We start from the raw sequence: 25,679 nt of genomic DNA, 5'->3' as shown, positions 1-25,679 counted from the left end.
CACACTAGAAAAAAAAGTCGGTAAACAGCTCGACCTCCGCCATGTTTACAATTGATTTGGGCTTGAATCAGCAGGTGCCGTTCTCCTGATGACGTAGCAACAATATAGCCGCGGCTAAGTGCTGAAATAGACAGGCTTCAGACAGCAGTTGTTTATCCTTCACCTGTGCACTTATCCTCGCCTTTTATTGTTCGGAATTTCTTAAAATATCACCATTTCATAATTTTTAGTGATTATTTGTGCACATTTTTTGGTGTCACCTACACTTTAATTTAACACTGTCTTATATTGTTGCACAGCTTGTAAGATGGGGGTCTCAAACTGGAGGCATATGGGCTACATAAGGCCAAAAGACAAGTTGGCTTATTATGCGTAATTTAATACGGCTAATGTAATAATGTTCTTTCTCCACAGGAAACTCTAAAATGTGTGCACTTACACAATATATTACAGTAAACCACTGTGTTTCATGTGAAATCCTATTTGCAAACATTACTATTTAATCAGTCTTGTGCGTCATATTGCATTATATGTAGCATATGGCTCCGGTCAAGCTTCCATTTATACACTAAATATTGTGTTTTGGATTAAAACAAAGTTTTTAATGATGTCACAGGTATGTGATAAAATTGCAGTACAGCTACCCAAAAGCAAATAATTGCAAAAATAAATTCAGTTGTTTTATCATGATTTACTTCTATCTTTCAAGATCAATACAACTTGGGAAAAGCTGATGTGACCCATGGTGAAATACTCGTATCAGCTGCAATATTGATGCATTGGATAGACAGCAAACTGGACTAGACTCTAAACACAGATGCTGTGTATAAGAAAGGTCAGAGCTGACTGTACTTCCTCAGGAGGCTCAGATCTTTCAATGTCTGCAAAAATATGTTGCAGATGTTTTATCACTCGGTGGTCTCCAGCATCGTCTTCTCCGCTGTAGTGTGCTGGGGCAGCAGGCTGAAGGCAGCAGACATGAACAGACTCAACAAGCTCATCAGGAGAGCTGGTTCTGTCCTGGGGTTTGAGCTGGAGTCTGTGGTGGAGGCGTCAGAGAGGAGGATGCTGAGGAAACTGCTCAGCATCCTGGACAACACCTCCCACCTCCTGCATGCAACACTGATGTCCTGTCATAGTACCTTCAGCCATAGACTGAGACCAGCGAGGTGCACCACAGAACATCACAGGAGGGGTTTCCTACCTGTGGCAATCAGACTGTATAATTCCCCCCCCCTTTCTGCAGGATTATTCAGAATTATTCAGTTATTCAGAGCTATGTGCAATATTGTCAAACATCTTGTGCAAATGTCTTCCAGTCATTTTGTATAAATTTGTTGTGCTTATTGTAAAACAAACAAACAAACACCCCCCCCCCCCCCAAAAAAAAACAAACAAAAAAAACAAAACAAAAATTGTTCACTGTTTACTGTTTCTGTAATCTGGCAAAATAATTTCCTTTGGGATAAATAAAGTTGATCGTATCTTAACATGGAATAAACCACAAATATATAATGTGTATTTTTACTTGTTCTAGGTGCCGCTTCAGAATCGTGGACTCATTTGGGACGGAACCAGCCTTTAATTTAGGGGATTATGCCAGCAGTCATGGATATAAAACCCTGTGGGGCAGCTGGGGCCTCCAACCTCTGCAGTACATGACAATGTTCCGTAAGTTTTCATACTATATTTTGTTATATTTCTATACACTGAGCTACTTGCTCTATAAGGCAATTTTCCACGCAGTGATCTAACCCCGACTTGTGTTACAGCCCACATGATGTCTAAAATATAACATTTTGAACAAGCACACTGACATATTCTATGTGGTGGAACATAAAAATTACCCAGACATAGAAGCTAACACGTTTACATCTTTGCGTCAACAGCAGTGGTCCTTCACATACACCTTTCCAAGTGTACTCAAAGAGAGATGAAGGATTAATAGCTGAGGTTAAATAAACTAAGCGCCCAGACAGCCTTTATTCCTACACCTCCCCGTCATCTTTCCCAGCCTGCCGGGAGACGGAGACAAGCTGGAAGTACCGGGCCAAGAGCCGCTCTCCATCCCTCAGCCTGGAACATTGTTTATTTGTCCTGCTGAGGGCGGAGAGAGGGATGCCTGTTAGATGATGATGGGGAAAGGAGAGAAAGAAACAAAACAGAGATTGGCGAGAATCACTGAAAGAAACGTTTCTGTTTTGGCAGGTTTCAGGATGACAGAAAACCTGAGCTGGAAATGAACAGAAACCAAGAAACCTCATTCTGTCAGACCTTTCCATCAAACCCCATCACGCTGCACGTTTTGCCTTTTGATCGTCTTGTCTTTGCGTATCTGCGATAATCACATAGCCAAGTGTGATGAACTGTGCGCCCTGACAGGTGTTAGAGACAAGCACCGTGGAGAATACAGCCAGGAGGAAATGGTGAAGGAGGAGACACTTTTTCAGAGCGGTTTAAACAAGAACCTTCACAGAGGAGTGAATAACACAAACACAGAACTCAAAGTGATGCTTCCACACACACACACACACACACACACACACACACACACACACACACACACACACACACACACACACACACACACACACACACACACACACACATATACCAACGCGTTCTCATCGCTCTTAAGTAAACAGTCGTTTCGTGTCAAATGGCAGCAGGGCGGCAACAGCATGTTGAAGGCCGCAGGGGAATCGTACTAGATTCTCTCTTTTTGTGTCTTTGTCCAGTTTCCACCAAACATGGTTTGTGGATAAATGTCAACCACAGAATTGCTCTTAAATTGTTAGTTTTGGCAAAGCGCAGGGTTACTAGAGTGTTGGCACAGATACGAAGGTGGACTTTGTAATTGCTCAAGAGAGATCACATTTGTCAATCATTGGGCTCAAAGGTCAAAATCTACATTTTTCACTCATATTTGCACTAAACATGGCACACATACCCCATGCAGGTAGGTTCTGGAATTGCCCAGCAAGGTCAAACTTGCCAAAGGTCAGTCACTCGGCCAAAGGCCATATTTGGCTATCTCTTCTTCTTCAAGATCCTTTTGCTGAATTCTACCAAACTTATGTGTATAAAGGTGAACCCAAAATTTTTGGCAAAGGTCAAAGCCAAGGAATTCGATTTTTAACCCTGTTTTGACCAAATGTGGCACACGTTAAGGTGTGTTCTAGAACTGCCCTGGCAAAGTCTGCCAGAGGGCAATTATTTGGGTCATATGGCCATAGCACTGACTGTCGTCATGTCATGGATATCATTACCTAGTTTATCCATTTGTTTTCTTTGCATTTCTTTTACTTGGATCGACTACTGGGCAATTCTACGATAATGGAATTACAATGACCCAAAATTTGGCCATATTTTAGCTTGCTATTATAAATTTGCTCTGACTGTAATTCTATTACTGTAGAATTACCCAGATGCACTCCTTTATTGCCAGTAACATTTTTCCACAAAAGTGTGCAAATGTTTGTCATCGTATCTAATGAGAGAAATGTGTGAGTGAACAAAGGAGGTATTCAAGCTGAACTGATTGACTGTGTCTATTTTATTATTCATATTTTGGAAGGACTGGCCAAGAAGCAATGCGCATTTTAATTGTTGCATTGTGAAATCCATTGGAATAAGTAGTTTCTGGAAGAAATATTAAGCTTTTGTCAGGACACATTGAAGTACTCCAAAAACAGTGTACCATATGCACTACCTGTAAAGGACCAAGCACAGAAGACCCCAGCGCAGAGAACCATTATGGAAGGCAGGCAAAAACAGATGTATTGTCTACAGGGATTAATACACAGATTAAATCAGCAGACACATGGGCTTGGTCATGAAACAGGCAGAGGTCAGGCACATGGGTGATCAGTCCAACAGGCAACAGTCTTTCTGAGGTTACTCAAAATGCAAGCAATGGGTCAGTGCACATAGATTTATCATACGAGGCAAATAAATCCAAGACAGCAGGCAAAAAGTCAGGAAGTCCATATTGGCACTAAAGGTCTGTAACAGACTTGTTAAAGCACTGGAAATCCCTGGTAATAGGGCGACGCAGTCTCGTTTGGGGGCGGGCGCTAAAGGGGTAAAATATGACGCATATGCTGTAATTTCTCCACTTCTGGGGTAAAAACCATGGCATTTTCAATGGGGTTTTGGGCAAATTACATGCAAACAGTAAAAATGCTAAGAAAAAGTGACGATGCGGTGGGAAAGTGAACATGGGTTGCAGTTTGCTTATGATCCAGAGCACAAATGTGTCGAGGCGGTTTTGCAGGCGAGAGAACGGAGCTACTCTGGTTAGCTGTGTAGGCTAAACTTACCGACACGTCTCCTACCTCCTCGCCTTTTCTTCTCCAGCAGGAACTGAAAAAAAAACTTTTCGCAACTGCTTCGGTGATTGCAGCTGAAAACAAAACAGTACACCATTTATCTGTGTGAGGTTATGTTGTGTATGTATTAAATGGAGGTCCCCGAGAGGGTTCAAACGAGACTATGGTCTCCTATTAGAACTTGAGAAACCAAGAATGAACTTAGACAAGCTGGTGATGAGGGAACACTCTAATGGCAGTAATGGCAACCAAACAATCAAACGTGTAAGTGCATGGACAGATAAAACTGGAAGCCCAGAAACAGGAAGTTATGTTATGTGAAACGAACACAGGAGAAATCACTCACTCATCTTCAATTGCTTATCCGGGACCGGGTCGCGGGGCACAAGAGAAATGTCCAAGGAAAAGTGCCAGAGAATATTTACCACAGGAGAAAAATAGCCAGATAACATAGAGAATATTAATAATAGATAGATAGATAGCCAAAATGTAACCCAAGATACTCCCCACTATATTGGAACTCTTAACTGTTAACGCTTTGACTCGGTGCTTGTTGCCTGTACTTACTGTCCATTTGTGAATATGGGTTTTAGCTCATACCCCTGATAACTCCTTCCTGGGCTTTGTCACTGAAGACACAATGAAGGACAAGGAGCTGGAGCCAGACACATACACAAAAGATCGGATAGCAGTAGTCTACGGCAAACAGGACTACATGTGGCAGGTAAAGATCAAAATAACATACAATGGATTTTGACATCTATATACATAAAAAGATGATGTTTAAGCCACATATCAAGAGTATGTTTCTCTGTTGATGGTTGTCATATAACAGGTGAGATGATAGTCAATGAAATGTTATGTGTTGTGTCTTCTTTGTGTTTATTCTGTACACTGTATCTGCAATGGACCAGGGTAAATCTGAATATGTGGAGGTAGTCAGTGAGGAACTGGAGACACATGCTACAGTCTACCATCCTCCTGGGCAAACCTCTAACTTACCCAGCTTTGTCATCAACCACGGTCTTCTGTCTCAGACGCACTTCCTACGACTTCTCCAGAAATCTAAGGTCAGATGAGAAGAACATCCCTAAACTGACGGAACTCCATCATTCTATCATTGTGATACACATTACACAGCCTGCCGTGCTTCTTCTCTTCAGGTCTTTGTCGGTCTTGGTTTCCCCTATGAGGGTCCAGCTCCCATTGAGGCGGTCGCTCTGGGTTGTATCTTCCTCCAACCACGATTTGACCCCCCACACACCGCGGACAACAATTACTTCTACAAAGGAAAGCCCACGACAAGAAAGGTAGCTGGAGAAATGGAGCTGTGACGGATTGTGACAATTTATTCATAATATACTGAATATTAATTTGTTGGAATATACAATTATTGACCTTAAATTTTATATGGAGGATTTACTGAAGATCTAGAAAACAGCTAATAACGTTTGACTGTCAGATCTCTTCACAGCACCCATATGCCGAAGAATTCATTGGTAAACCTTACGTTTGGACTGTGGACATGACCAACAGGACTGATATACGAGAGACAGTCAGGACAATTTTACACACAAAGGTAATTCATAGAGAAACAACAACAACAAAACCAGGATGACTGTTACACATGCACGTTACGATTAAATAGTCCTGTTGTTTGGCTTTTCCCATGTTGCTCACGGTTGTCACAGCAGATCCAACATGGATCTGGATGTTGATTTTTTGACTTTTATGGTTGATGCTCTTCCTGATGCAACTCCAGATGTACTCGAAGAATGGAATACAGGTGTTCTCACACTGTGAACCTTCTCATTTGGAGGCAAGCACACCAACTGCTGGCATCACTGTGCTGCCATCAATATATTAAAAGCGAAGTGGCCTCTGTGTACGTGTATGCGTGCATGCTTGTGTGTACCTTCGAACACAGAGAAACTGGGGAGAGGTGACTTTTACCATTTGGTATTCTTATGCATTTTGGGTCAAGGATGGTTGCTAGCAAAACGGAATGTTGATAGTACCAATATATTTGGAGAAATTATGGATATTATGTAACAGCAGTGAACAATGGACGTTGTTAATTATGGACCATTCCAGCTCATTATAGAAACTTTATGTAATTTATTACCACACTTGAAAAAATATCAGCTACACAGTAAATTTTGCAGAGTAAAATATTCTCCCGGATAACATTTTGATTTGGTCCCAGTCCAAATAGAGTTAAATACACTCTATTATAGAGTGAAATCAGCTCTACTTGTCAAATCAAGCTTTTCAACTCCAATAAGTTGATTTTACACTGTGATAAAATTGATTTAGTGCCATGACAGATAATATTTAACTCTGTTTGGACTGAGACCAAATGTTATCGAGGCAGAGTATATTTTACTCTGCAAAATTTACTGTGTACCTATTTTATAAACGCTACCCAACCTAGAACCCATGGATTCCCATAGGCAATGCCCTACTTTATCATTAAATAATCAGAAGATTCCCCCCCAGGAGAATTTTTGGACTTTTGCTATGGTTTTAATTTGGTGTCCAAGTATTGCCAACATTCAAAACAGATACAGTTGTGCTCAAAAGTTTACATACCCTGGCAGAATTTTTGCTTTGTTGACCATTTTTCAGAGAATATGAATGACAACACAAAAACTTTTTTTCACTCATGGTTAGTGGTTGGGTGAAGCCATTTATTGTCAAACAACTGTCTTTCCTCTTTTTAAATCAAAATGACAAGAGAACTACCCAAATAGCTGTCACAGGTTTGCACCTGGGCTCCGCTGTGCAGTGGGTGACCCCTCTGCACCACACCAGCACCCTCAGCACTGCCATCCTCCAAAGACAAGACCCTATGGGTGCTCTCCGGGGTTTCTTCTTCTCCAGAGACAAGACTCCCTAAGGCTTTCCCTGATTCCCTTCAGAGTGCAAACAACCTTCCGATGGATGGCCGCTGCCGAGGTGCTCCTACGGAGTGCAGAAACAAGAACTTTGCTTTTTGGGTTTTAGCTTTGTGAGGTATTTTTATGGCAGATGAAGTGCTTATCCTGCTGCCAACTCCCCTAACCTGTGGGCGGGAGGGCCACCCACTGTTTCTGGATGCAGAGCCCATGCCCGGCATACACACAAATAAAATAAATACAGCACCACATGGCAACAATAAGAGATACATCAAATGCATCAAATGTTTAAATAAAACACATAAAAGCATGTTGTTGTCCTTTCGTCTCCTCCCATTTGTTTGGGGTTGCCACAGCAGATATAGCCCCATTGGAATTTGGCACAAGTTCTACGCCGGATGCCCCTGGTGTTCCGAAGAGGTCTCCCATCCTAGTACTAATCAGGCCCCACACTGCTTAACTTCTGAGATCTGACAGGATCTTACACAGAGCAGAGTGGCTGCAAAACACATAAAAGCATAAAACATAAGAAAACATAAAAGTGTGATGGCTGATGACTCATAAGGACTTCACGTGCCATTTGACATGTCTTGTTTTTCATTCTGCTGGGTGTCATGCCACCCTCTGCGCCCATAAAAGTGGGAGTACCCGTGTTTCCGGCCGAATGGTCCCCCCTGAAAAACAGTCCACCCCTTGCCTTCACTACGCAAGCATCACTTCTGAACATCAGTAGTGATTCACCGATTATCACCACGTTTCTGCTTCAAACTGCACACCAGTCTTCAGCTACTCAACAAAAATATAAACGCAACACTTTTGGTTTTGCTCCCATTTTGTATGAGATGAACTCAAAGATCTAAAACTTTTTCCACATACACAATATCACCATTTCCCTCAAATATTGTTCACAAACCAGTCTAAATCTGTGATAGTGAGCACTTCTCCTTTGCTGAGATAATCCATCCCACCTCACAGGTGTGCCATACCAAGATGCTGATTAGACACCATGATTAGTGCACAGGTGTGCCTTGGACTGCCCACAATAAAAGGCCACTCTGAAAGGTGCAGTTTTGTTTTATTGGGGGGGGATACCAGTCAGTATCTGGTGTGACCACCATTTGCCTCATGCAGTGCAACACATCTCCTTCGCATCATCTGTGAAGAGAACACCTCTCCAACATGCCAAACGCCAGCGAATGTGAGCATTTGCCCACTCAAGTCGGTTACGATGACAAACTGGAGTCAGGTCGAGACCCCGATGAGGACGACGAGCATGCAGATGAGCTTCCCTGAGATGGTTTCTGACAGTTTGTGCAGAAATTCTTTGGTTATGCAAACCGATTGTTTCAGCAGCTGTCCGAGTGGCTGGTCTCAGACGATCTTGGAGGTGAACATGCTGGATGTGGAGGTCCTGGGCTGGTGTGGTTACACGTGGTCTGCGGTTGTGAGGCTGGTTGGATGTACTGCCAAATTCTCTGAAACGACTTTGGAGACGGCTTATGGTAGAGACATGAACATTCAATACACGAGCAACAGCTCTGGTTGACATTCCTGCTGTCAGCATGCCAACTGCACGCTCCCTCAAATCTTGCGACATCTGTGGCATTGTGCTGTGTGATAAAACTGCACCTTTCAGAGTGGCCTTTTATTGTGGGCAGTCTAAGGCACACCTGTGCACTAATCATGGTGTCTAATCAACATCTTGATATGGCACACCTGTGAGGTGGGATGGATTATCTCAGCAAAGGAGAAGTGCTCATTATTACAGATTTAGACTGGTTTGTGAACAATATTTGAGAGAAATGGTGATATTGTGTATGTGGAAAAAGATTTCGATCTTTGAGTTCATCTCATACAAAATGGGAGCAAAACCAAAAGTGTTGCATTTATATTTTTGTTGAGTGTATCTCAGTGACAAATCACTGAAGCTTTTGTACAACAATCATTTCCACATAAATATAGCATTATTTCATAATTAAAGACGGGGGAGGGATCAGAGGGCCACTGAGTCTGACTCTCTGAGTCTCACTCTCTACACCCAAAGAGATCAGTGAGAATAATGTGATTATTAACCATCAGATGACAAAGTAAAACCTCTTAAATCACTGTAAGATGCCTCCCCCCCCCCCCCCCCCCCCCTTGAACTACAGTTGTATGCAAAAGTTTGTGCACCCCTGATAAATTTCATGATTTTCCTTTATAAATCATTGGTTGTCTGGATCAGAAATTTCAGTTAAATATATCATATAGCAGACAAACACAGTGATATTTGAGAAATTAAATGAAGTTTCTAGTAGTTACAGAAAGTGTGCAATAATTATTTAAACAAAATTGGGCAGGTGCATGAATTTGGGCACCCTTGTCATTTTATTGATTTGAATACATTTAGCACTAATTACTGGAACACAAAATTGGTTTGGTAAGCTTATTGACAATTGACCTCCTTACACAGGTGAATCCAATCATGAGAAAGGGTATTTACAAATTTGCAAATGTTCCCCCTCTTTGCATCTCTTCTAATGAGTGGCAACATGGGAGCCTCTAAACAACTCTCAAATGACCTGAAAACAAAGATGATTCAAGATCATGGTTTAGAGGAAGGATACAAAAAGCTATCTCAGAGATTTCAGCTGTCAGTTTCCACTGTGAGGAACATAGTGGGGAAATGGAAGACCACAGGCACAGTACTAGTTAAGGCCCAAAGTGGCAGGCCAAGAAAAATCTCAGATAATCTGCAGCGAAAGATGGTGGGAACAGTCATAGTCAAGCCACAGACCTGCTCCAAAGACCTACAACATGATCTTGCTGCAGATAGTGTCTCTGTGCATCGTTCAACTATACAAGACACTTTGCACAAGGGGATGCTGTAATGCAGAGGAAGCCTTTTCTGCATACATGTCACAAACAGAGTCGCTTGAGGTATGCTAAAGCGCATTTGGACAAGCCAGCTTTATTTTGCAATAAGGTGCTGTGGACTGATGAAACTAAAACTGAGTTATCTGGACATAACAAAGGGCGGTATGCATGGCTGATAAAGAACACAGCATTACAATAAAAACACTTGCTACCTACAGTAAAATTTAGATGTGGTTCCATCATGCTGTAGGTCTGTGTGGCCAGTGCAGGTACTGGAAATCTTGTTAAAGTTGAGGGTCATATGGATTCCAGTCAATATCAGCAGATTCTTGAGAACAATGTTCAAGAATCAGAGACAAAGTTGAAGTTGCACTGGGGCTGGATATTACAACAAGACAATGACCCTAAACACTGCTCAAAATCTACTAAGGCATTCATGCAGAGGAACGAGTACAATGTTCTGGAATGGCCATCTCAGTCCCCAGACCTGAATATTATTGAAAATCTGTGGTGTGATTTTAAGGGGTCTGTCCATGCTCGGAAACCAACAAACCTGAGACGTTTGTAAAGAAGAATGGTCCAAAATACCTTCAATAAAGTTGTGCTCGTGCTGGATCTTTCAACAAGACAACGACCCTAAACACTGCTCGAAATCTACTAAGGCATTCATGCAGAGGAACAAGTATAACATTCTGGAATGGCTATCTTAGTCCCCAGACCTAAATATTATTGAAAATATGTGGTGTGATTTTAAATGGGCTGTCCATGCTTGGAAACCAACAACTCTGTCTGAACTGGAGATGCTTTGTAAAGAAGAATGGTCCAAAATACCTTCAACCAGAATACAGACACTCATTGGAAGCAATAGGAAGTGTTTAGGGGCTGTTATTTCTGCAAAAGGAAGATCTACTTAATATTGATGTTTTTTCTGTTGGGGTGCCCACATTTATGCACCTGCCTAATTTTGTTTAAAGAATTATTGAACACTTTCTATAAATCTTGTAAACTTAATTTCACTTCTTAAATATCACTGTGTTTGTCTGCTATATGATATATTTAACTGAAATTGCTGATCCAAACAACCAATGATTTATCAAGGAAAATCATGGAAATCATCAGGGGTGCCCAAACTTTTACATACAACTGTATCTCAATTTCAGTCTCATTTCCGTATTGCTTATACAGCCTACTTCTGCTTCTACTCACCTAGACTAAGTGTGGATCCTTGTTGAAAGCATCTCTCAGATTCAACCATCTCAGCTGACATCAATTCATGTTGTCCGACACACATGAAGTCTCACTGATGGTGGGAGGTGTATTCTCATGAAAATGCAGGTCTATTTTTTGCAGGTGAAGCCTTTCATCCCACGAGAGTTCACCTGTGAGGGCATGCTGGAGAGGGTTCAGAGTTATGTTACTCACCAGGTACACGCACAGTTGGGGCAGAACTGTTTCCCCTGAAAAAATATCTTTTACGCTGTTCTGTTATTGTAAAGTGTGTTTTAAAAACTTTTCTTAAAATGAATAACCAAGGGTGGTCTGTCATTGCCTATTGATTGCCTATATTTTGGTAGGAAAAAGGTCCTAAATTAGGTATAATTAGTGGTGCAAGTAGAGTTGTAGAATATTGTGAGTAATAAGGAAAGTTTTAAACATGTTTAAAAATGTCTGGATAAATTGTGATTCCAAAAACGTGAACAAAACCATTTTCCTCAATTTTGAAATCAGGGTCAAAAAAAATTGGCAAGCAATGGGAGACCACCACCAGTACACACCTTTCCACCAGTTTATTCTTATCACATGGAAGTAATTTATTTATTGGGTCAATCCTTCATCACCGCCAACCTTCTGTGTCTTTGATTTCTCAAATCTGTCTAGAACTTCTGCAGTAAATCTCTCCCCTCTTGGCCACCTGAAACTGCTTTAAGGGTGCACCTGGGTCCACTGGGTCAGTCGTGTGTGCGTGTGTGCCGGCGCTCCTCCCTCGTGTGTGAGCCTGCTCTGTTTCATCAGCTCAACAGTCTGGCTGCATTCATCAGGTGACAAATCCACATGTCCAGCTCGTGCTAAAAGTTATGCTCCATGTTCTACTTTTCCTTCACCTCGAGATGAACGCTATATCGAAAGATGTCTCACGCTTTTTCGATTTTCTAGACTTGGGCTAAGTTGCTCCAACATGTGGCAGGAAGTCAACCACCTGTTCCCAGCATACAGTCCTTGGGGTCGCAATTGCAGCCTTCAACAAGAGCCACTGCTGTTTAGCTGTGCCGGTGCCGACCCTTCCCTCCGCAGGTTGTGTCCCTGCAGAACTCACCTACCTGGACAGGTGGCGCTATGCCCAGACTGACTCAGTGCAACATTATGAAGGTGACTCAGGAAATAGCAATAAAAGCAACACGATGAAGGACTGACTAAAGAACCATGTACCGTATTATAAAGATAAACATTTGATCTTGACCAAAGAGAGAACACATTTATTTTTGGATGCCATTCCGAAGCTAAAAACTTCAAAAAGAAACTCCAGCAGTTTATTTTGTCATATGCTTTGTCAGGTGAGTTGAAAATACCTGTAATAAATCAGTATTCTGACTCTTCACTGTGGTTGTGCCAAGTATAGATACAGTGAGGCAAATAAGTATTTTAGTCCATGGGCCAAGCAGGTGTTCGGTACCACGTAAGGTGATGAAAATGACACTTAGAATCCAGCCTCAGTGTACCATGGCCTACACAAAAATGTATTACAGCCATCCTAGGATGGTAGTTATAGCCAGGTCGGGGTCAATGAAGAATCACACAGATGTCAAAATGTAAAAATGCTTCCATCATGTTGAAAACTATATCACATGATTTGTCTGATATTAATGATTCCAAAAAGTTATAGTTTGGACTATCTATGACTGAATCTTCTGGAGTTATGAGGTAAAAACAGCAAAAATGGTGACAAAGGTCAATTTCAGTTTGTACAGGGGTCAAAAGTTAAAGTTGCTCCAATTTCGGTAAAAAATTATGCAAATTGTTGGTTGAAATAAAAGGATTAATACATGGAATAGTTCTGACTGTGCTAAATGTTTGGTCTCCAAAGTCAAGGTCAAACAAGGTCGACATCATTGGATTCTATGACATATGTTACCCTGTAACATGATAACTAAGCATGACAGATGGTACAAACTATTCCTTTTTAAAACCCTATTAACCCAAACAATAATTTTACTGCAGCTACCACCCTGGGATGGTTATCATACATATTTGTGTCGGCCACGCCACACTGAGGCTGGATTCTAAGTGTCGTTTGGTCACCTTACGTGGTACCGATTAGGTCAAAATTGATGACTGGCTCATAGACTGTTTGAGCGACTGTTGATTTTTCATGTTTTTCCACCTACAAAGAATGGGGAGGTCTGTAATATTTTTTTTATCGTAGGTACACTTCAACTGTGAGAGACAGAATCTAAAAAACAAAATTCAGAAAATCACATTGCATGATTTTTAAATAATTAATTTGCATTTTAATGCATGAAATAAGTATTTGATCACCTACTAACCAGCAAGAATTCTGGCTGTCAACAGTGTATCAAATACTTATTTGCCTCACTGTATATGGATATGTGAATGTATGGTAAGTGATGTTTGCTTTTGAGTACATTTCCAAGATGACACTTTTCTTTATGACCGTTACTTTATGACAACCCATGAACTTCTCACTGCAAATACCGGCCTGGACCTCAGACCAGAGTGGATGACAGATGGGCGTAATTATCTGAACAAACAATATAGACGCTTTTGGGAGGTCATAGCCATGAAACACTGATTTCCAAGGTTCTTTACAGTGGAAGGAGTCATTTTGGGCAATATCAGAATAATACCATTCTGACATTTCAAATCAGTGAATCCCTATTTTTGACATGAAGGAAAACCTGGTCATTTTTTAGGCTTTAAGTCACGATGCATAATTTAAAAGACAACAAATGGGAAAATAATTACTGAATAATAAATGAATTACCATATTTTCCTGCACATAAATCGCACCTGTCAAAAAAAAGTGAAAAAACTAGCATATTTTTTCAGTATTAACAGCTGTTTAATTTGGGATTTTTGTGCATTGTTGTCTTGTACTTTTATGACTTACATTTATTCTTATATTATTGGAATTTATTTTGTTCTCTGCTTTGATTCCTGGGAAAGCCTGATATAAATAGTTACTATAATTATTGTTATTTATAACAAATGCATGACTCTTTGATTTATAAATCGCACCGAGTTGCGCCACCTCCCAAACTAGTCAAAAAAAAACCCCACAAACAAACAAAAAACAGAAATATAATGTTCTCATAAAATCCTGAAATTGTTACCCCACAACAATTAAGTTTTAATGAAGTTGCCTGAGATATTTATTTGTTTAGTCTTTTTGTTTTGTATATTTAGAAGCTTTTCGTTATTTTTGTTGCAGCTTTGCTTTGTGATTATTTGTTCGGTCGCGTCTTGACGTACATCAGCTTGCTGATGATGAATATAATGTGATGCCTTTAAATCCTTATCTTCTTCCATCAGCACAGGCAATACCACTTTGTTTTTCAAACACACATTTTAAGCAAGAAAAAGTCAGTAAAGCCAGAATAAATGATGTTTTCTGGAATCATTTCCCTGGAAATCACACTGTAAAGTGATTTTAATAACAGATGACTCACTTTGCCCCACGTTTTCGCCTTTTATCCAATAACATTCCTTGACTACTTCATGATATAAAGATTCTTATAGTCCCTAAGGGCATTCCCGCCCCGACATGAACACACATTAAGAAAAACACACTGTATGATTCAACGTTTCCCTTTCAGAAGCCCCAGAAGGTGAGACAGGCTCATCCTATCATCAGCTTCTTTGTTCTCGCATTCATCAAGATACACATCCTGGGGTGTAATCGGTGGAGTGTCAGGTTTTGTGAGAAAATAAATAACAACTTTGGTCCAAATTACATCCCGTAATCAGAGGCGTAAGCGATGGGGTGGCGTTACTAACATGATGCAGCTGTTGGCTGAGGTGGCTCCAACAATGGCAGCAAGCTGCCAAACTGGACAGATATGAGGTTTATCCTGGAAAAGTCACGCTTGTGAATGTTAATTGGCAGAAAGGGAGACCTTCTCAGCCCTGATGCACTCCATTTGACCAGAATATATTGTCACTCAGGGATCAGACTGCTCAGCACTGTTTGATGTGGTGATTGACAGCTAAATGGCTGTGAAACGGGCCATGAAAGCAACGCTGGCGATGATGGCATTTGGCTCTGTCAAATGTGACTTTTGCTTAATTGGGTGAATATTCCAAATGGGATAAAAATGAGCTTTCTTATGTCAAAAAGGTGTTTGGAATAAAAGAAAATAAAAGTTTGTTGCAGTGGGGTGGCTCTGAAATATAATTTTGGAACATAATGTGTCATTCCTGGGTGAGTCATGTTAATTGATATCAGTTACATTTATTATGGCATATAAAAGCTGTCATTTACATCCCAGGGGGCTGATCCCAGAGGTTCAAACTGAGGGCTCAAAAACAGCACAGCCCACGGAGCAAATGTGTAAATGTGGACAAAGGATTTAGTGTTCTGTACGACTGCCTATGCTGACCTCATGCTGAATCGAGCTGAATAAGAGTGTAAAAACGGACAAAATCCATATGAGTGTCAGGTGATTTATTCATGAAGTGCTTTGAGAAGACAGAAATGTGGATCCTGCAGCTCATCCATTCCCAAACTTAAGAAAGCCGCAGCCCAGTATGAAATATGAAAACCTTCTGCAGCCCACCCAAACTTTTAACCATAATTTTGATTGACACACGAGACTAAGATAATGTATTTAAGTATATAACAAGAGCAATCTCAGATTTCTGACGTCCGCCAAGGGTTGACGAGGACAATAAAAGATATGTGATTCACATTGTGACCCGGACTGTACCTGAAATCCTGATCCAGAATCCAGACCCAGACAACCTCCAAAATTCAGTGGAGTCTTCCGTGGCCTAATATCTATCTGTGGTGCAAATTTGGTTAGAATCTGTGAAGTAGTTTTGACATAATCCTTAAAAGACTATATAAAGTGAAATCTTGATCTAGAATCCAGATGTGGATCAGCTCAAAAATTTAATCAGAATCACAAATGAATATATTGCCAAGTTCTCACATACAAGGAATTTGATCTAGTGTCATTGGTGAATAAACAACAATAAAAGAAAAGGAAAAACAAAAATCAAACAAACAAATAAAAATACTTCTGTAAGAAGTAAAGGAGTCAAATGTGGTGAAAATTTCATCAAAATCGTGCAGTACTTTTGACATAATCCTGCTAACAGACAAACAGACAGACAAATAAATAAATGAGTAAACACAGATGATTTTATTACATCCTTGCCACATACAGTAGCAGAAAGCACAGGATAGAAGAAGAAGTCAGCTGCTGTTAGCGTAGCATGACTTTCCTGTTCGGAACTGGAACAAAATTAAAGTATTTTTTTAAATTTAGCATTTATTTAAAAATATGAAATTAACAGTAATTTATTTATGTTTAATAACCTCAGGGTCTACATGGAGTACCTTCAGGGCCCACTGGGGGCACAGTCCATACTTTGGGAATCACTGCTGTAGCTACATTTAGCCTTACATATCAAAGCAGCTGGATCACAGAAGAATTAAGCAAAATATGATTAGCTTTGTTCATTTTGGTATTTGGTTTGATTGAAGTACCCCCCAAAAAACTGTTTAAAAGAACCATACAAGTCATTTAGCATGTGTTAGCCTAGCAGGTAGCTCTCCATTGATTCATTTTAATTAAAATGTACACACTAATGATTACTATGTACATTTTAATTAATATTTTTACAGACCAATCTCTGTATGAGCACATTTGTATAAAATACTGCAACTACAACCAACTCGCTGTCTAACAAGCTAGCTAGATATAGAAACTAGCATGCACTTAAGGTTTTAGTAAACAGTTTATTGAGTCAGATACAGTAACTAGACAACAAGCTAGCTATTGTATCTCAATAAATCCATAAACGTCTTTGTTTGTTGCTAATAAATGTGAAAATTGTGGAAATATTTGAGGGTTTATTTATGCCATTAAATGCCTTGTCAGGCATGTCTCTTTTTTGACGAATGAGGTTTAAAAACTGGCTGGAGGTACTTGATAGATGTCTAATAGTCTTCTATAATCATAATTTTACTGTTGTGGAGTGAAAATATTTTAGTGTTTAATAGTCAGGTGTTGCTAGCTTTCATTGGACTCAGTGCACACCGATGATTAGACAGTTAGAAAATATCGTATGATTGATGGTGGAGAAAGGAAAACCCAGAGAGAGGAAACCTGAACCTTTGTGGGGGTCAGCCAGACACCACGGAGCGTTCATGTTCCAGTTGGAGTTCAATAATGTTTATCTGTGTGCGTTTTAATTTTACATGGGAGAGAGCCACACAGGGACTCCTTCTTCGACCTTTTAACAAGGACACGTGGTGGCAACTCAAACTGGACTGCCAAGAATAACGTGGAATTTTTAAGAGAAAGCAAGATGGGGGGACTTTTAATTAAACTTGAATGTGTTTCAGCTCAAGTATCAGGATTTATTCATTAAAATCTATTTCATCATAAAAAGCTGAAAAGCACTAAGTTACGTGATTAGCCACGTCTGTTTGTATAGACAATAACTCATATCGTAGTAGACGATTTCTGACAGCATTTTATGAGAAGGTATTCTTTGGGTTAAGAATGACTTTATTACATTTTTAGTGCCATCAGCATCTGCTTCAAAAGAAGAAGAAGAAGAAGAATATTACCATTTTTGCTTAGGTTGCGATAAATGCTCTCTGAGTGCCGTTTTAATTTGCTAAAAGTTGTGGTAACTAGTGGTAACCCTCCTCTTAGCGTCTTAATTAACAACAATATTTTGAAATTTCTGAAAATTGAATACATAATTAAAAGGGTCATATTATTTTAATGTTTGTTTTTTAAAAAAAGACCAGCAAATCACATCTTTTCTTAAACTCAGATGGACGTTAAGACTGTATGTGCTATAGCGATCTGACATTTGACCCCATTGATCTTGACCCAAATGACTGACCTGGCTGATCTTAACAGGGAATGTTGTAATCATCCAAAGTATACACCAATATGTACAACCACAATTCCAATGAAGTTGGGACATTGTGTAAAATATAAATAAAAACAGAATACAATGATCTGCAAATCCTCTTCAACCTATATTCAATTGAATACACCACAAAGACAAGATATTTAATGTTCAAACTGATATACTTTAATGTTTTTGTGCAAATATTTGCTCATTTTGAAATGGATGCTTGGAACACATTTCAAAAAAGTTGGGACAGGGCAACAAAAGACTGGGAATGTTGATGAATGCTCAAAGAACACCTAATTGGAAACAGGTGAGTGTCATGGTTGGGTATAAAAGGAGCATCCCCAAAAGATTCAGCCATTCACAGGCAAAGATGGGGCAAGGATCATCACTTTGTGTACAACTGCGTGAAAAAATAGTCCAACAGTTTAAGAACAATGTTTCTCAACGTTCAATTGCAACGAATTTAGGGATTCCATCATCTACAGTCCATAATATAATCAGAAGATTCAGAGAATTTCTACACATAAGCGGCAAGGCCGAAAGCCAACAGAATCATTGGAAGTGGTAAACATACCACTGTCCCAGCTTTTTTGAAACGTGTTGTAGGCATCCATTTCAAAATGAGCAAAAACACACACAAAAACAATAAAGTTTATCAGTTTGAACATTAAATATCTTGTCTGTGTGGTGTATTCAATTGAATATAAGTTGAAAAGGATTTGCAGATCATTGTATTCTGTTTTATTTACATTTTACACAACGTTTGGAATTGGGGTTTTAGACCTCGGTTTGGTTCCCAGTCTCTATCTATGGACAAGACATTTCACCTGCATCATCTCAGTCCACCCAGCTGTAAATAGATACAAGCCTTGGCTGTGGAAGTAACCTGTGTCGGACTGGTGTTCCATTTAACGGGAGTGGTAGTGTCGTATTCGCTTCATGCGACAGTATTTTGGGTAAGCACTGGTGTTGTGTTAAGTTTTGCTCCCTATTGAGATGTGCAACTTTATGGTTTTACGCATGAGTTGACCCATATTTCTGAGATGTTTCTATTCCCATAAATCCAAGCAACTCTGTGAAGTACCTTTGTAAGTATGCATTTGTAAAAAATATAATAATGTATTAAAATATGCTCCTCATGTTCTAACAGTGCACAAGGAGTGAGTGGAGGTGAAAAAAAGTGTCACCAGTCACCAATGATTGCCCATTGCTGTTTGTTCTCACATTGGCAATTCTAGAAATAACTTACTTATGTGTGCCTAGTTTGGTGGTGATTGGAGTTAAAAAAATTGACTTTTGACCAAATGACCTTGACCTTTAATAAAACAACCTCTTTAAGGGCAGTTCTGGGGTTGACCATGATTCATATATCACATTTGGTGGAAATCCAGCAAAGGACCAGGAGGACGTAGGGAAAAAACAGATAGACAAACCAAAATTTTGAGATATGACCCCATTGATCTTGACCTTCACCAAAAACAAAACAAAATAAAAAAAATGGCATTTCTGGGGTCAGCATTCATCCACATGCCAGGTTTGGTGGGAATTTGCCAAAGGAGCTGGGAAAAGAATGGGGGGGGGGAACAAACAAATAAATATTTTGACCTTTGAACCCAATGGTCTTGACCTTTGCCAAAATTAATCCTTCAAGGGCAATTCTGAGATCTCTCTCTCTCTCTTCATCCACATACACGATTTCGTGGAAGCCTGCCAAAGGACCTTAGAGGAGTAAGGGAACAGACAAAAGGTTTCTCAAATTAGAGATTTGATGATGCAGTAGCAGGTGACACCCTAAAGGGGGCAGTATGGTTAAGCAAAACGACATGTACATTTCATTTCATTCCAAATCTGTGCAACCTGCTTAGAAAACGTGAAGCAACGTTAAGACAGACAAGAAACAGAGTATTTTATTAAATTCCTAAAATGGAGACACTGTAGAACAAATATAGAAGCACTCTTGCTTTTAATTTTTCCTTTTCTTTTTTTTTTTTGTTTTGGTGCAAGTAATTTTTCAATTATTCCACCCATCACACTTGGGGAAAAAAGGGGGAGAAGAGGGGGTGCAAGAGCTGCTTAACTACCAAAAGAAAGCAGCCGCTTTTACTGAAACTTGTTATTGGCCTGCCAAGATTACAATGAACAACAACAACCTTCCTCCCTGGAAGCCAATAAAATGCCCACAACAAACATTTGGCGCGCCTGCAGCGCTGTTAGAAGCCGCAGAGGTTGGCCTTAATGATACGTGGTAACTATTACAGCCTATTAAAGCCAATGAAGAAACGAGAGGACCGAGGAGGCAAAAAGCTTCTTTCACAAGTTGTTTCCAGACCCACTGTAGGTGTGGGAGCCGCTCGAGTTGTTTTCACACGTGCTGTTGCTTCCACCAGCACCACTCACTTACGCTCCAGTGGCCGTGGGGTCGCGGGGGTCAGCGTAGGCCTTTTCCTGATTCCCCCCCCCCTCATGTCAGCATCCCAGCGATCTCGCCACACCTGAGTGACTCGGAGACAGACACAAGCCAACGTTTGGCGTGTTTTGTGCATGCGCGTCCAGGATGCGGTTAATTCCATTGTCTGTATGCATGTATTCAACAGGAAGCGTTTTGTGACCTTTAGGGCGACAGAAGACGTCATTCATGCGTGTGAGCCGCAGCTGCTGCTGCAGCGATCCCAGTGTGACGTCGGAAATTATTTCTAAAACAAGCACATTTTGAAGTTCTAAAATTCAAGGTGTCCTAATTTCCCTCAGATGTTCGTTAAATGGCTTAAAGCTGTGTAGGTGACATCGCCAGCCTTCAACAATATCTTACATTTAAGAAAAGTCGAGAGCTGATTCCTTATCTGTTTTTTCCCCTCCAGCATGGGTTCATTTACATATTAATGATGATGAAAATTCATATTTTGATAACTTAATGACACCGCATGTTACACTCTTGATGAACACCCTCCAGTGAGATTTTCTTGCGTATATTTGTGCAGTAGATGAATTTATGAGTGTTTAATGTGATTGTTGCATATGTTTAGAGAATAATGATGAAATAATACATCGAAGACACTTGATACCTACACCACAGGTACTCTGTGAGCAGTATATGATCTGATTTTAGATTGATTATTGAAATATTTATATTGTAATCAGGATGAAGTCATTTCTCTTGTCAACACAATAACTCAATAATAAATAGAAGAAACTTGATACCTACACCGCAATTACCCTGTGGGTAGTATGAGCTGATTTCAAATTAGTTGTTGCATATATTTAATATTTATGTCGCAATGAAGATGAAGTAATTTCTCTTGTGAACATGAAAATTCAATATTAAACTGCTGTAATCAACCTGCTGTAATTTTATTGTTATTTAAAATTTTAATTACTTATTATTATTATTATTATTATAATTATATTTTTATTAGCCTTTTGCCCAGTTTTGTACAGCACATTGGTCGACTGATGTCATTATAAATGTCCTTTAGAAATAAAGTTTAAGTTGAATTGAGTTTGAGATTAAACTATAGACAATTGATACTTACACCATAGGTACCCAGTGGGCAATATATACTCTGGTTTTAGATTGGCATGCATTTAATATTTACATATATTATATTATATTAAATATTACATTATATTAAACACTTGATGCTGCTACCATAGGTACCCCAAGGGGCATATATGAGGTGATTTATTACAAATATTAAATATTTACATAATGATGAGGATGATGTTCTTTGTGTTATGAACATGATAACTTATTAAAATTCAATCTAGGCATCAGATGAGTCTGTTAGATTTTCGGGTTTTTAAGCATGTATTTGCACACAATTTATCAATTTCGATAATAGGGAGTAAGTGATTTTTAAAGCAATTGTCAGTGACTTTGTATTCAGAAGACACTTTGTATTCAGAAGACACAAATACTAATTATGGTGTTTTTTTTTAAACATAAATAGTGACCATAGTTGAAAAAATGCAAGATAAGAGATTTCATATTAAAAATGTATACATTGTATGCTGTGTTGACACAGTTAAGGGTATGCTAATGTGCATGTTGATTTACAAACACTGCATTTTTATCAAAATTATGGGGTGTGTAAAACTTGGCAAGGCATTATACAAGTTAAATGTTTTTTTCTGTTTACACAGTACACCTGGAAAGTATTCACAGTGCTTCACTTTTTCCACATTTTGTTATGATACAGCCTTATTCCAAAATGGAGTAAATTTATTTTTTTTCCCCTCAAAATTCTGCTCACAACACCCCATAATGACAACATGAAAAAAGTTTTTTTTTGTTTTAATTTTTGCAAATTTATTAAAAAAAAAAAAAAAAAACTAAGGAATCACATGTACATAAGTATTCACACCCTTTGCTCAATACTTTGTTGATGCACCTTTGGCAGCAATTACAGTCTCAAGTCTTATGAATATGATGCCACAAGCTTGGTGCACTTATCTTTGGGCAATTTTGTCCATTCCTCTTTGCAGCACTTCTCAAGATCCATCAGGTTGGATGGGGAGCATCGGTGCACAGCCATTTCCAGTTCTCTCCAGAGATGTTCAATCGGATTCAGGTCTGGGCTCTGGCCGGGCCACTCAAGGACATTCACAGAGTTGAAGCCACTTCTTTGATATCTTGGCTGTGTGTTTAGGGTCATTGTCCTGCTGTAAGATGAACCGTCGCCCCAGTCGAAGGTCAGGAGCGCTCTGGAGCAGGTTTTCATCCAGGATGTCTCTGTACATTGCTGCATTCATCTTTTCCTCAATCCTGACTAGTCTCCCAGTTCCTGCTGCTGAAAAAAAAATCCATCACAGCATGATGTTGCCACCACCATGCTTCACTGTAGGGATTAGTGGATTAGTGGATTGCTGCAGAGATGATTGTCCTTCTTGAAGGTTCTCGTCTCTCCACAGAGGAATGATGGAGCTCTGACAGGGTGACCATTAGGTTCTTGGTCACCTTCCTGACTAAGGCCCTTCTCCCCCGATCACTCCGTTTATATGGGTGGCCAGCTCTAGGAAGAGCCCTGGTAAATGTGAACTTCTTCCATTTAAGGATGATGGAGGTCACTGTGCTCATTGGGACCTTAAAAGTAATAGAAATGTTTCTGTACCCTTCCCCAGATTTGTGCCTTGAAATAATCTTGTCTTGGAGGTCTACAGACAATTTCTTTGACTTCATGCTTGGTTTGTGCTCTGACATGCACTGTCAACTATGGGACCTTATAGGTAGACAGGTGTGTATCTTACCAGATCATGTCCAATCAACTGAATTTACCCCAGGTGGACTCCAATCAAGCTGCAGAAACATCTCAAGGATGATCAGTGGAAAGAGGATGCACCTGAGCCCAATTCTGAGCTTTGTGGCAAAGGCTGTTCATACTTATGTACATGTGATTTTTTTTTTCCAGAAATTTGCAAAAATCTAAAACAAAAACAAAAAAACAGGAGGGACCCAGGGTATATAGGGAGAAGGATGCTGAGGATGGAGCCACCAGGCAGGAGGAGAAGAGGGAGGCCAAAGAGGAGGTTCATGGATGTGCTGAGGGAGGACATGCAGGTTGTTGGTGTGACAAAGGAGGATCCAGAGGACAGGATGAGACGGAAACGATCGATCTGTTGTGGTGCCCCCTAACGGGAGCAGCGGAGAGAAGAAGTGAAGAATTTTGAGAGAGAAAAAAAGAATTTCATCTATTTTGGATTAAGGCTGTAACATAAAATATGGAAAAAGTGAAGCACTGTGAATACTTTTTCCGGATGCACCGTACACGATCTGTTTTTTTTCCAAATCGTCTGAACCAAAACGTTTCATCCTCTGTCACTCCATCCCTCCAGAGAAATTATAAGCACAGAGAAAGTTGTGAAGAAACACAAAGCTACTAGCTAATGCCTGTTTGCCTCAACAAAGACGTTGCCACCTTTCATCCTACACCTCTGAATTGCCTTCATTTTCTGGGGCCCATAAATTGGCCCTTATTGTCCCGTAAATAGCTCCTTTTGGGGTGGGATTTATAGTGAGGGGTGGCAGTGGGATGTACGTGGGGGTATAAAAGCCACCTTTTGAAGTTGTCTGCTAACGGCCTGCTCACACACTGCTATCGTGTGATTCTCTCACACACACAGGCACATTAAAAGATATTAAAGTTTGTGTTCTGTTTTCATTCAGGCTATGGGATGTAACAGCCAAGCAGGGTGGTTCATGTTAAGCTGTGCCACTTCCTTTGCTGTAATTAAAGCCACCCATGCAGGGGGTGTCTGAACGTTCTGCTGTAACCCCCCCCCGATTGTGACCTTTTAAAAAGAGAGGAAGAGGGTTTTTTTGTTAGAGAAGCTGAGAAATAAGTTATAATAACACATGGCTGCAGTGCATTTGATGTGGTATTTCAGCAGATTTATTCAATACCCACTAACATTATGCAGTACGCTTACACAGAACACTCGCCGAGTGCACATTTACACCAAGGCTCAGTTTGGCATTAAAGAAATTTACATCACCTCGACTTGAATGTTTCACAAGCTTGATCTGCACGAACATTGAGTTGTTGGATCTTGGTCAATGGATACGTAAAACTGGTAGGTTTCATCAAGATCTGCTTCGAGACATTTGTCAAAATTAATTATCCTCTTCTCATTAGGCCCTGCTCACTCGCAACATCATGGCACCATTTCAAAAGCAGCATATCTATGCTCTGCTTCGCTTCAAATACGCACTAAGTCTATTTTTGAGGGATGTGCCATGTGGGATGGCTTCTGAGCAGCCAATCAGGTTGAACTTTCCACATGAATGCATATATTTTCCTCTGATTTTCATCTGCTCAAATCAGTGTTTTCTTCTGAACAACAGACAATTTTGCGTATAACAACAACAACAACAACAACAATAACTAGAGCACCGCGCTTGCAGAATGCAAACCTTCACCAACACTAGTTTCCAATTCCACAAATTTTTACCTTGGAAAAAATTTTCAAGGTCAAAGTCCTATTAGAAGTGGGTTTTCATAAATGAATTAGATGTGATCAAATGTCAAGAGTATGTGTTTAGTTCATCCACATGAATCAAAGTATTTTTGTGGTGGTGTCAGGTTTTTTTTTCAAACTTTTTCAGTTTCTGAACTCTTTTTCAGATAATTTTCACAGAACACTGGTTATCTCTGCTATGCACAATTTGTTGTTGCTTTTTGGCACTTGGTTTCCACCTGATAACTGGAAGATACACAAACAGGCATAAAATTGGAACCTCCATCGTGTTTTGGTGGTGTAGATAAATCCATAACAGAAAAATAAAAGTGACTGAGGCACTTTCGATTGAGATATAATGCAAAATGTACACGAAATGGTCTTTTCAATATTAAATATCTACAAAATTCACAATCTGGAGCAGATCGGGATCAAACATTTTCAGGCAATACTGAGTGTCAGTCTGTACCTCACTTTCAAATATGAGAGAGACTGGGGCACGTTTGATTAAGATGTAATGTAAAAT

At 39.9% G+C, this 25,679-nt stretch overlaps 1 protein-coding gene across 1 annotated transcript in view; it reads left to right on the top strand.

Moving 5' to 3' along the window:
- LOC117530940 (alpha-1,6-mannosylglycoprotein 6-beta-N-acetylglucosaminyltransferase B-like) overlaps nucleotides 1–12,433 on the top strand; it is a 40,103-nt gene extending 27,670 nt beyond the window's left edge. Inside the window, exons 10-17 of the mRNA XM_034193905.1 lie at nucleotides 1,538–1,671; nucleotides 4,925–5,055; nucleotides 5,246–5,401; nucleotides 5,495–5,641; nucleotides 5,794–5,910; nucleotides 11,435–11,509; nucleotides 11,963–12,123; nucleotides 12,239–12,433. Coding sequence (XP_034049796.1) covers nucleotides 1,538–1,671; nucleotides 4,925–5,055; nucleotides 5,246–5,401; nucleotides 5,495–5,641; nucleotides 5,794–5,910; nucleotides 11,435–11,509; nucleotides 11,963–12,123; nucleotides 12,239–12,431 — 1,114 coding nt within the window. The 3' untranslated portion in view covers nucleotides 12,432–12,433. The remainder of the gene's footprint in view (nucleotides 1–1,537; nucleotides 1,672–4,924; nucleotides 5,056–5,245; nucleotides 5,402–5,494; nucleotides 5,642–5,793; nucleotides 5,911–11,434; nucleotides 11,510–11,962; nucleotides 12,124–12,238) is intronic.
- Nucleotides 12,434–25,679: the final 13,246 nt, after the last annotated feature.

Source organism: Thalassophryne amazonica, chromosome 18 (genome assembly GCF_902500255.1).
Source record: "Thalassophryne amazonica chromosome 18, fThaAma1.1, whole genome shotgun sequence".
Taxonomy (NCBI): Eukaryota; Metazoa; Chordata; class Actinopteri; order Batrachoidiformes; family Batrachoididae; genus Thalassophryne; species Thalassophryne amazonica.
The sequence above is the reverse complement of the archived record's forward strand: the minus strand, read 5'-3'. Positions and strand labels throughout refer to the sequence as shown.